Source organism: Pseudopipra pipra, chromosome W (assembly GCF_036250125.1).
Source record: "Pseudopipra pipra isolate bDixPip1 chromosome W, bDixPip1.hap1, whole genome shotgun sequence".
In the NCBI taxonomy this organism is placed as follows: domain Eukaryota; kingdom Metazoa; phylum Chordata; class Aves; order Passeriformes; family Pipridae; genus Pseudopipra; species Pseudopipra pipra.
Window position 1 is genome coordinate 6,996,528 of NC_087580.1, and position 12,016 is coordinate 7,008,543.

Genomic DNA, 12,016 nt, shown 5'->3' on the forward strand with positions numbered 1-12,016 from the left:
GGTGCTCCAGGGGCTGCCCCGTGTGCCCCTTGCCTGGCCCAGCCCCCAGCAGGGACATTCCATGATGCCCCAGCCTGCACTGCTCAGGATGCACATGGAGGGGGTGAAGGGGATCTCGTGTGCAGAGACCTCCAGGAGCCCCCTGAGCCTCTCTGCTCATGGCAGGGGAGCAGCCAGAGAGGCTCCGGGTGTGCAGGGGCTGGAGAAGGAGGGGACAGTGACACGGGAACGCAGGCACGGAGATGGGAACACACCCATGGAGATGGAAACACACCCATGGAGATGGGAACACAGACATGGAGATGGGAACACAGACATGGAGATGGGAACACACCCATGGAGCTGGAAACACACACATGGAGATGGGAACACACACATGGAGATGGAAACACACACATGGAGATGGGAACACACACATGGAGGTGGGAACACACACATGGAGATGGGAACACACACATGGAGATGGGAACACACACACACAAGATCAGGCAGAGTAGCTTTGCTGAAGGGATTTATTGATCATTCAGGGGAAATGCCCCTGGGCTCTGAGAAAAAACAGGGGGTTCTTCCAGGGATGATCATCTCCTCATGCCACTGGAGGGGGACAGGGCACGGGTGTCACCACCAGTCCTGAAAGACAGAGCCCCAAAATGTCACCCCCAAAGTCCACTGCAACATGAGAGGGGCCTTGTCCTGACCCCTCTCCCTGCAGGCACTGCTCACCTCAGACATCCAGGGATGCAGCCACGCCTTTCTCACCAACAAGACCCACCACCTTCTCAACCACAGGGGGCTGGGGACAAAGACAGGCTCAGAGACACACTGGGTGCAGTGGGATGTATTGGGAGCCTGGGGGAAGAAATGGAATCCTTGGGAAGGTGCACTGGGGTATACTGGGGCAGACTGGGATGGTCAGAAGTGTCATGGCCATGTGAGGGGAGGACCCAACTCAGGCAGAACTCCTGGTACCCACCTGAGCCATCTTCAGGATCCCAACTTCCACTAAATCCACCTGGAGAGAGACCAGGAGCCCTGGCTGGTCACTGGGATGTCCCCGGTGCCAGCGAGGGATGGGGGGACCAAAGTGTCCCCCAGTTCCCAGACTGGATGCCCTCCAGTCCCCCCGGCCCACTCACCTCCCGCAGATCATTTTGGGTTCCTGCCAAGAGTGCCTGGGCAAGGAGAGCAAAAGTTTAAGCAGGATTGGCCCCTGTGGGGCTGGGGGAGGAACACGGGTGTCCCCAGCCCCCCCAGCCCAGGGCTGCCCCCGTCTGAGGGGGAAAATCCCTTCTGCTCCCCCTGCTCCCACTGCACCCAGTTTCACCTCCAACCCCTGTGCCTGCAGGGCCCAGGGTGGGGATGGAGACAAGGAGAGCCAGGGGAATTCAGGGCCTGCAGGGAGGGTGGGGGGAGGTTGGGGGGGACCCAAAGATGCTGAACTGGGGGGGACTGGGAAGCCCACGGGACTGGGATTGGGGTGTTGAAGGGGCCCTGTGTGGGATGCAGGGGAGGGGAAAGGAATTCAAGTGTAGGGACATGGGGACTGCAAGGGAGAGGCTTGGTGGGGACAGGAGGAGGAGGATGGAGGAGGACAAAAATGAGGGGACTTGGAGATGGTTGGGAGTGGAGAGGGAGGCAAGGAATGGTCTTGGGAGGTACCAGGGCAGTGGCCTGGGTGAAAGGCAAAGGTCTGAGGGGAAAGATGGAAAGAAAAGCTTTGGGAATGATCAGTGGGAGGATGTTTGGGGACCCTGGGTAGGACACAGAGCAGATCCTGGGGAGGAGATGCCTGAGGGGACCAAAAAGGATGGGATGGGAGGCCCAAGGGGTGGGATTTGGGAGCACCATTAAAAGAAACAGGTGGGGGCCCTCCCAGCAATTGACAGTGGACCTCCCTTGTCAGGGATTGCTGAATGGCTTCCTGCTGTTGCATCTTTCATTTCTTATCCAAAATCACCCAAATAGTTTTCAAACAGTGCCTGCCAGTGGAGCTTGAAGGCACTCGTTCCATCAAAGCCATACCTGTAATTCAGAGGCATAAATAGAGAATGTAGATTTGTCTCTTAAGGTGCTGTCTCATTTCTACTAGATGTCAATTAGCATCATGTAAAACATGATCATTAAAATTGAAAACTCTTACCCTTCTATTTCCCTTTGAAAAATAATTCTGCTCTTAAAACTCTCACTTCTGTTTGATTGTTTAAAATCCAAATGAATGTGTGTACTAGTGGACACAGACAGGGCTCCCTCACAGAGAAGCCCATGAAGTATGGGCTGGATGAGCAGACAGCAGGCTGGTTGAAATCTGCTGGCCAGGGTGGTGATCAGGAATGCAACATCCAGCTGGAGGCCAGTGATCAGCAATTCCTGGTGAACATCTTCATTGATGATCTGGATGATGGGATATAGTGCTCAAGTTTAATGGAGCTGATGAGTTTACATTCCGACTGCAAGGAACATGTTTTCACATCTGAAGCAGGGGATGGGAAATCAGAGACTCACTGTGAACACCCAATGATTTCCAGAGCCTTTCCAGAGCATTTCATTCAAATCCGGGAATTTTGGATTAAAAAATCATGGTGCTCCTCCATTACTCTGGAAAGGGGACCCTGGTCTGTCAGGAGTGAGGACATTGCTGAATCTGAAAGCTGGAGAAGACAACAAGAAATGTGTGACCCTCCAGAGGATGAAAGCCCTGGATGAAGTTGTCAAGAAGTTCAGACCCAATGCCTTTCGAGTTTTACGGTTGTGTCTTAACATTTCTTGTAGTTTTCCCCTTGTTTGTCCCCTGAAATTGTTTGATGAAAACTCCCCTTGATGTCTGTATCCTTAGACCCCGCTCCCCGATTGGCCAAAGTTTGCTGCATTGCAGTATTTCCTTTTTTGGCCACCCTTTCCCTAAAATGGATAAACCCTACCCCTTTTTCCCTTATCTAGTTACACTTTGCATGCTGGGGTCCCATCTGGGCTGCCAGGAAGAGCTGTGCTTTGGTACCAATTACCTCTGAAGCTGCTCGTATGCCTTCATAGGCTGCTAAGATTTCCTTCTCCACAGGGGTGGAATTGGCCTCAGAACCTCTGTAGCTTCGGCTCCAGAAACCCAGTGGTCGCCCTCACGTCTCACCAGGCACCTTTGGCCAGAGGCTCCAGGAGGGACCTTTATCTCCAGCTGCAGAGTAGAGCACATTCTTTACCTCTGGTCCTGTCCTGACTGCTCCAACAGCCACGGCATGTGCAATCTCTTGCTTGATCTGCCTGAAAGCTTGTTGTTGTTCAGGACCCCACTGGAAATTGTTCTTTTCACAGGTCACAAAGTAAAGAGGGCTCACCATCTGGCTGTACTCTGGGATGTGCATCCTCCAGAAGCCAATGGCTCCCAGAAAAGCTTGGGTTTCTTTCTTGTTTGTGGGTGGAGCCATTGCTACAATCTTGTTGATGACGTCTGTTGGTATCTGGTGTCGTCCATTTGCCATTTCAGCCCTAGGAACTGGATCTCTTGGGCAGGGCCCTTGACCTTACTCTTCTTGATGGCAAAACCAGCCCCGAGGAGAATCTGGATGATCTTCTGTCCTTTCTCGAAAACTTCTTCTGCTGTGTCCCCCCACACAATGATGTCATGGATGTACTGGATGGATGGATGGGGGTCACAGCATCTCGGTTCCTCCGATACTGTTGCCTGTGTACAGTTGTCGTGGCCGTTGGCACTTCTTGTCCCCAAAGCTCCAGCGATTCCTTTCGTACAACAAGGGGACCAATGCAGCACCACCTCTCCAATTTTAAGTAGCATTTTCGCTGCCTTCACCACTAGGATCATTGTCACTGAACAATGTAGGGATGGGTTAAAGCTGATCTTGGAGTCTTTGCTACCAAACCTTGAAGGCCACCATTAAGGAAACTGGTTACTAGGCTGTGGATGTCGAAATTAAGGAAAGGAAGCAATTTGTTCCATCCATCTGAACGGTCCCTTACAGGATGTCCTGGGACAGGCACAAAACCAGAAAGAATCAGGAAAAAATTAGTAAAAAGGCCATTGTTATTATTTTTCTTTCTCCTTGTTCCTAAACAAAGCTATGTTTAGATAAACACAATCCTTCTTGGCAGCTCTCCCAGGAGTGTCCCAAAACAATGGGGGATGTTGACAAACAAACCTGCTCTTGGCAGCTTTCCCAGACAATGTTCCCACAACAAAACCAAAGGAACCAAAACAATCCCACTTCTGACACCAAAACCATCTGTAGCTGGTTGGAGTTGGCTTCCTGCCAAACCCCACATACTACAGAAGATTACTACGTGTAAATTTAGGGTAGAACTTAGGTGGGAGGTTCCTGTGCCACAGAGCTCTTTCCCACAGTTTCTCTTGGAAAAGAATGGAGTTCCACAGCTCATTGCTTCCATTTCAATCTTTTTGGCCTTTGACCACTCTGGAAAATCTGTACCAACCTGATGAGCAGAAGTCTTGGGCTTTACCACAGGTGTCTGGGTGGTGTTCTGAGAGCCAGACTTCTGCTCAGTCCCAAACTGATGCCAAGATGTCCCAGGCCAGGTGAATCCAGAAGTGGACTTGCAGCCAGAACTCCGCTGACAGCGCTGCTTGGGACTGCAGATCTGCTTCTGTGGCGCTCCAAAAAGAGCTTGGTGTTGGCCACTGCAAGTCTCTCAGTAGCTCTGAAACATTCACAAGCACACACAGAGTCATCTCTGGCAGGAAGGCTTTTGCAAAGTTCCCCTCCACAGCCTTGGCTACTACTCGACTTCTAAAAGCCAAGGGCATGAAGAGCGTCCAAAACAAGCACATCCTTTGATCTGAGCTTGTTCACAGGGCCTGTTTCTAAGAAATCACACCAAGTGCAAGGAGCAGCCAGTGTCACCTCCAGAAGAACTCTGGCCTACCCTGGCCTTCTCAAGGAAAGCTCAACCCTCAGACCCGCTGCCAAAACAGAAGCCAAGAAAGAGCCGCCTTATTTTGGATTCACAGAATCCAACTCTCTTCTCCCAGAGGCCTCTCCTTATTCAAACAGGAAAGGGCACAAGATTCATCTTCTCTGTCACCCACGGCATGAGGAGAGGAGAGACTGGCAAAAAGACTGCCTGCTAAAACAACCTCAACTTGAAAAGACACCAATAATGCCAGAGTGGTGCTGCTGTGGGGTTACTGCTGGAACTCTAAAGAGAAAGGAAGACAGGTCTGAGGAAGGGAAGGCTCTGAAGGAACTTTCCCCACAAAGATGCCACGTTCTGCTTTCACACCTGATGCTGGCCAGATGCAGAAAAGGGATTTCCAAGGAAAATGCAGGAGGAAAAAGGAGTCTGTTCTTACCAGTCCAAAAAAGCAGGGACTTACCTTTCCAGTTTCTTGGCGAGGCTTTTTCTGGTTTTGGCTTCCACCAGATACAGCTCTTTGTACTTGTCCACTTCTGCCTGGGTGGATTCCTTTTGAAAAGGTCTTTCTGCTTGGTTGCTTTTTGTCCTTCCCAGTGCACGTTCCAGATCTCTAATTCTGTCTTCTAATTGTTTTTTCAGTGAGTCCACATGACTGGCTCTGATTTCTTCTAAGGTGTCCTGGTGGGCTGCCTGTGCCTGAAGGAGACAGTGCACCTTCAACCACCACAAGAAAAAGAGAGCTCTGCCCAGCACAAAATTGCACACACCCAGTTCCAAGGGCCCAGCCTTACTCAGAGAGGAGGCTCTGCCTCCTCAGTCCCAGCAGCAACCAAGGCAGAACCCAGGAGCTGCCAGGGCAAACAATTCTTTGCAGTGGGAAAGAAGCCCAAATGAGCACTCTGCTTCAAAGCTACTAATGAAGAGACACTGGGTCTGTAGGACAGGGCATGTCCAAAAGGATTCTTCAAAGACAAGAAGAGCTTCCACATCCACCTCCACCCCCTCACCCACACCACTGGAATTTCAGTGACTCCTTTTCTGAGCACTTTCACCTCCTACAAGGACAAAGCAGCACCTGTAGGTCTGGCCATGACAGCTGCAAGCTGCCAAACCCATTCAAGGATGAGCAGTGAGAAGCAGAGCAGCGCACAGAGATCCCCCAAGCACTGCAAAGTGGGAATCTGCCTTGGGCAGCCTTTGGATTCAGGGACCTGCCACCACATTCCACACCCATGACAGCACTCCTGCCCAACCACATTGCCTTCTGCCACTGCCTTCAGCAAAGACAGAAGCTAACCCACAGAATACAGGAGCAAAAGAAAAAGACCAAACACCATGGCCACAAGAGAAGTTTACGTAGTGCCTGTGGACACTGGGGAGAAATTCACTTACTTGCAAAAACTCATTGACTTCTTGGAGTTTTTGCCTTATTTCCTGGTCTGCTTGTTCTTCCACCTCTCTTTTACACTGTTCGAGTTGGCTGCGATCCACCACGTTGGTCTCCAAATGATGGTGGAGTTTTGCCAGCTCTTCTTGCAGCTGGCATTTGTCCATGGCCAGGTTCTCGCACTCCCCACGCAGGGCAGACAGCTCTTCTTGCAAAGCCTGATTTTTGGCCTCCAGCTGCGTGCACTGTTCACGTTCCCTGTCCAACTGCTGGGAAAGTTCAGCAACCTGCAGACAGAAAATAAAAAAAGGAACTCAGTGGGAGGCAAAGGCAGTGAATTCTGGGAAAACCCCAAAAGGGGGTGCCCAGGGAGACTTTATTCATCATCTGCTGGCTCAGGACTAGACACAAAGTGCAACCAGGCTTTTCTTTTCCAGCAAGAACAGCTTTCCCATCATTTGTCATGGGATTCCTCAGCTTCCCAGCCTTTTGGAGTTCCTCATGCAAAAATGCTCCAAGCTTCTGGACTCCAAAGGAATGACTGCAAAGGCAGGAAGCCATTCTACAGGGATGCCTTCAAACCCAAGCGTGACTCTGACAGACGCCGCTTTAGCAACGGATCCGAGTGACGAGCGGAGAAGGGATCAGAGGTTCTGTGCCACTGCTGCACAGGCACAGCAGCCTCAACAGCACTGCTGGGAACAGTCCTTCTGGCTCCCCGCCACAGGATGGGCTGAAACAGCTCCCCGTGAGCAAGAAGGGACAGATTTTCCCCTGGGAGGCCCCTGTCCTCCTCGTGCCCTGGGCAGCAACAACACTGTGGAGAAAAGCAAAACCTCAAGTGCCTCCTGCTCAGCTCGTGCCTGAGACAGGGCTCAGGGGCTGATGGTGCCCTGCCAGTGACAGCGCTGTTCCTCCCCTCTCTGCCAGGGCAGCAATTCATCTGGCACACCCAGAGGACGCTGTCACAGCCTCCCTCCAGCTGCAGCCAGGCCTGAGCTGGGCCCCACTGCTCTCAGCCCATGCACGTGATGTCCTGCCAGGACGGCAGACCTGCCCATCCCTCAGGCCCAGCCGGGGGATCTGCACTCTTGGCTGACCCCACTCACTCTCAGGGGACCTGTTCTGCTCTTCTTGCTCAGGGCCTGTGGGACGGCTCCCTGGCCCCTCAGCTCACGCACCCTGCCAGGCTGGCTGCCACTCCTGGCTTGCCCCTCCTCTGCAGGACAGCCTGGCCTCCATCAGCCCTTACACCTACTGCTTTGCCCTCAACATTTGCATCTTTCCCCAGAAGGAGAACTACCTCTGGATTAGTTCGAGTCATCTCCCACTGGAACAGCAGGAGGAGCATTAAGAAAAGCCCATCACATCCAAAATGCAGCCAAGGGAATAAAAACATCCACACGACAAGAAATAGAGGGAAAGCATCTCCCAGCTTTCAAAAGAAGGAACACCACAACCAAAGAGCCCCACCCAGAGCGCAGCTCACCTCTCTTTGGAATCTATCAACTTCCTTGACCTTTTCAGAATATCTCTTCTTCATTTCTTCCAGCTGGGACTGACTTCCTTTCTCTTCATTAACCCGGAGTTTCCTCCTCTCTATCCTCAGAAGCTTTTCCAGCCTGCACAGCAAATTAGTCAAGAAACCCATGAAACACAGGAAGAACCACCCTTTCCCCCACGGTCTCACAGAAACAGCACAGACAGCATCCAAGCCTAGAATGGCTTGGCTTGGCAGGGACCTTAAAGATCATCCAGTTCCAAGCCTCCTGCTGTGGGCAGGGACACCTTCCACCAGACCAGCTTGTTCACAACCCCATCCAACCTGGCCTTGAACACTTCCAGCCATGGGGCATCCACAGCTTCTCTGGGCAACCGGTTGCAGTTCCTCACCACCCTCACAGCAACCAATTTCTTCCCAGGATCAAATCTAAACCTACTCTCTTTCCGTTTGAAGTCATTCCCCCTTGTCCTCTCACTACCTGCTCTTTTAAATGCACTCTCTTCATCCTTCTTGTGGGCTCCCTTCTCACCCCAAAAGGCCACAATTAGGTCACCCCAAAGCCTTCTCTTTTCCAGGCTGAAGGGTTGCAATTGTCCCAGCCTTTCCTCCTAGCAGAGGTGCTCCATCTTTCCAAGCACCTTGGTGGCCTCCTCTGGGCTCAGTCCAACAGCTGGAGGTCCTTGCTGTGCTGAGGAGCCCAGAGCTGGATGCAGCACTCCAGCTGGGCTCTCCCAAGGGCAGAGCAGAGGCAGAATGCCCTCCCTCCACCCGCTGGCCACGCTGCCTTGGACGCAGCCCAGGACACAATTGGCTCTCTGGGCTGCGAGCGCACATCGCCGGCTCATGTCCGGCCTCTCCTCCAGCCCAAGGGCTTCTCGGCAGGGCTGCTCTGCCCCTCTTCATCCCCCAGCCTGCACTGATACAGGGGCTGCCCTGAGCCACGGCCAGCAGCTTGCACTGGCTCTTGGTAAACCATCAGCAGATTGCCATGGGCCCACTTCTCCAGCTTGTCCAGGGCCCTCTGGATGGCATCACCTGTGTCAAACACACCCCTCAGCTTGGTGTCAGCTGCGAATTTGCTGAGGGCGCACTCCATCCCCTCCTCTGGATCATTAGTGAAGACATTAAAGAACACTGGGCCCAGTCCAGACCCCTGAGGGACACCACTCGGCACTGATGGCCCTCAGCACTCTGAGCCATTGATCACCACCTCTGCATGGCACTGTTCACCCAATTTCTTATCCATCTAACAGTTCACACATCCAGTCCGTCTCTCTCCACTTTGGAGAGAAGGATGTTGTGGGGGACTGTGTCAAAGGCTTTCCAGAATGACAGGGAAATGACATGGGTAGCCCTTGTCCACTGAGGCAGTCACTCCATCTTAGAAGGTCACCAGGTCGGTCAAGCAGGACTTGCCCTTGGGAAGCTGTGCTGGTGCTTCCAATCACCTCCCTGTCATCCACGTGCCTTGACAGAGCTTCTAGAAGGATCTTTTCCATCACCTCCCCAGGCACAGAGGGCAGGCTGACAGGTTGGCAGTTCCCAGGGCCCTCCTTTCTACCCCATTCAAAGATGGGCACAGTGGGGTTCCCTTTTTCCCCTCACCTGGGACTTCCCCTGACTGCCACGACTTTTCAAATATCAAGGAGAGTGTCTTGGCAACTCCATCAGACCCTGGTGGCCAATGGAGGGCAATAATGCTGGCCAGATGTAGAAGATGGATTCCCAAGGAGAATGCAGGAAGAAAAAGGAGTCTCTTATTACCACTCCAAACAAGCATGGACTTACCTTTCCACTTTCTTGGCCAGGCATCTTCTGGTTTTCACTTCCTCCACATACAGCTCTTTGTACATTTCCATCCCTCCCTGTGCTGCTTCTTTACGAGAAGCACTCTCTTGTTGGGTGTTTCTGATCATGTCCAATTCACTTTCCAGATCTCTAATCCTTTCTTCCAACTGGATTCTCATGGATTCACAATGACTGCCTTCAATTTGTCCTAGTGGGGCCTGGTGGGCTGCCTGTGCCTGAAGGAGACAGTGCACCTTCAACCACCACAAGAAAAAGAGAGCTCTGCCCAGCACAAAATTGCACACACCCAGTTCCAAGGGCCCAGCCTTACTCAGAGAGGCGGCTCTGCCTCCTCACTCCCAGCAGCAATCAAGGCACAACCCAGGAGCTACCAGGGCAAACAATTCTTTGCAGTGGGAAAGAAGCCCAAATGAGCACTCTGCTTCAAAGCTCCTAATGAAGAGCCTGTGGACACTGGGGAGAAATTCACTTACTTGCAAAACGAGGCTGACCTCTTGTAGCTTTGCACTTCTTTCCTGGTCAGCTCCTTCTGCCACCTCTCCTGTACACTGTTCTCTTTGGCTGCCATCCAGCACCAAAGTCTCCAAATGGTGGTGGAGTTTTGTCACCTCTTCTTGCAGCTGACATTTGCTCTTCTCCAGTGTTTCACACTTCCCAAGCAGAGTGGACAGCTCTTCTTGCAAAGCCTGGTTTGGGGCCTCGAGCTGCATGCCTGTTCCAGGCTCCATGTCCAGCTGCTGGGAAAGTTCACCACCCTGTGCACAGAAAAAAAAAATAAAGGAAACTCAGCATGGTCTAAAGGCAGTGAATTCTGGGAAAATCTCTCAAGGGGGTGGCCATGGCAACTGTATTTATCATCTACTGGAAACCAGCCTAGAAAACACTTGAAAGATTCCCCCACAGAAAGAAGAAACTTTAGACCTACTTAAGAATTTGGGAGACACTTCTGGCAACAATACTTCTGGGTCCCTTGGAGCTCATGATGAAACTCCTCATTTAGAATCTAAGAATTCCTCCAGTGTTCAGCACACCAAATACCCTCAGGGCTTTTGTAGCAGCTGGGGAAAGGAGCAGGCTGCTTTCTGAGCAGCCTCTGCTGAGGAGAAGGCAGAAACTGAGCTCCCCAGGCTCTGCAGGAAAACTTCATCTGACAGTTGCCCCACAGAAATAGGCAACTAGGCTCAAGAGTCACAAAAAGGCAAATTTAGCACCAGCTTACTGAGGCAGAGGCTTGCAGGGCTCTCGGAAGGGCTTCAACGCTCTCTCTTGGCTGCTGGACAGTGCCTTCCAATCTGCTGTTCTCACTTGCAAAGCTTAAGAAGAAATACAGCTCTTATTACCAGAAAAGCCAATGCCAGACAAACTGTGCTGAGGAACAGAAGCCACAGCAGAAGTGTCCTTCAAAATCCCACTGACTGTCCCCCTGTTTCCACCCAATCCCCCAAAGCCACAGACCCCTCGCTTCACTGGGTTACTCTCTTACTGTTGCACGTCTTCTTCCAGGAGGTCCTGCAGTTCCTGGGAGGAAGTTATTGCCTCTCTTGTCTTGGCATCCAAGGCAGTCTTCAAGTCAGGAACACAATGCTCAGACTGAAGATGCTTTCCTTCCTCCTCCTGCAGCTGTAAAATCACGGGAAGAATCCACAGTTGTCAGGGGAGCTTTTCCAGAGAGGAGCCAGCTGCTGCTGAAGAACTCAGGTGCTGCATGTCTGTGTGCATCCCCTCTGCCCAAAGAACTGCAATCCATTCAAGTCCCTTCAAAGCTTCACTTCTACTCCCCAATGAACACAATGAACACTGATTTGTCAGTTTTCAGGATGGATAGGAAGCAACAGGCACCCCCAGGTTTATCCCTGTGGGGACAGGCTTTCCATACCTCCGCGTCAGCCCTGTCCAGCTCCTCCTGCAAGCGCAGATTATCTTCCTCCAGGTGAGCCTCATGGCTTCCAGGAACCACAAGAGCACTCCTAAAGCATGCAAAATTTCATCGGAAACATGTCTGATCCTGCATCAGTTTTCCCCTGCTTGCTCCCAAAACAGCTCTTCCCCCCTTTCCTACAAGCTCCGGGAAAGCAAAGCCAAGTCCATGGAAGCATTGGAGAATTTCTCTTCCAAGGGGCCTCCCTAAAGCAGCCTCAACTACCAGCTCAGGCCGTGCTGTTCAGGGCTCCTTGCACTGCTCTTCAAAGTCCCCCCAGATGCGGCTGCACAAACTCCCAGGGCAAGCCCTTCGACCCCCTGACCATCTCCATGGCAGGAAGTTTTCTCCTTCTGTGCTCGGAGCCCCTCGTGTCCCCTGGGACAGTGTTGCTTCTCTTTCCCCCAACGCTTCCCTTCAGAGCACTGAACGCCCCAACTCTGCCGTGCCTCAAACCCCCCTGGCCTGCAGAGCAGCCACGCTGCTGAGCTACTGGCAAGTTTCCCCGGGGCTCTGG

The 12,016-nt window shown here is 52.2% G+C and overlaps 1 protein-coding gene and 2 long non-coding RNA genes across 3 annotated transcripts; all 3 read right to left on the reverse strand.

Moving 5' to 3' along the window:
• Positions 1-556: 556 nt before the first annotated feature.
• On the reverse strand, positions 557-1,183 carry LOC135405745 (uncharacterized). Its single transcript, XR_010425995.1, has 3 exons — positions 974-1,183; positions 724-849; positions 557-630 (listed from the first exon to the last, which is right to left on the reverse strand). It is a non-coding gene; the product is annotated as an uncharacterized LOC135405745 (long non-coding RNA).
• Positions 1,184-1,954: 771 nt separating this feature from the next.
• On the reverse strand, positions 1,955-3,852 carry LOC135405181 (uncharacterized). Its single transcript, XR_010425779.1, has 4 exons — positions 3,003-3,852; positions 2,503-2,648; positions 2,141-2,391; positions 1,955-2,022 (listed from the first exon to the last, which is right to left on the reverse strand). It is a non-coding gene; the product is annotated as an uncharacterized LOC135405181 (long non-coding RNA).
• Positions 3,853-4,918: 1,066 nt separating this feature from the next.
• Positions 4,919-9,670, reverse strand: LOC135404822 (ankyrin repeat domain-containing protein 26-like). The gene is made up of 4 exons (XM_064639553.1): positions 9,561-9,670; positions 7,758-7,890; positions 6,274-6,555; positions 4,919-4,927 (listed from the first exon to the last, which is right to left on the reverse strand). The coding sequence occupies exons 1-4, from the start codon at positions 9,629-9,631 to the stop codon at positions 4,919-4,921; spliced, it is 495 nt and encodes a 164-aa protein (XP_064495623.1). The 5' UTR covers positions 9,632-9,670.
• Positions 9,671-12,016: the final 2,346 nt, after the last annotated feature.

What these genes read in the sequence shown, in the direction of transcription:
- LOC135404822 (XM_064639553.1), bottom strand. Translation starts at nt 9,631, where the DNA reads ATGGAAATGTACAAAGAGCTGTATGTGGAGGAAGTGAAAACCAGAAGA. An exon ending in CTGGCCAAGAAAGTGGAAAG is followed by an intron (nt 7,891 to 9,560) that starts GTAAGTCCATGC and finishes TTTGCTGTGCAG; the next exon opens with GCTGGAAAAGCTTCTGAGGA. An exon ending in TTGATAGATTCCAAAGAGAG is followed by an intron (nt 6,556 to 7,757) that starts GTGAGCTGCGCT and finishes TTCTGTCTGCAG; the next exon opens with GTTGCTGAACTTTCCCAGCA.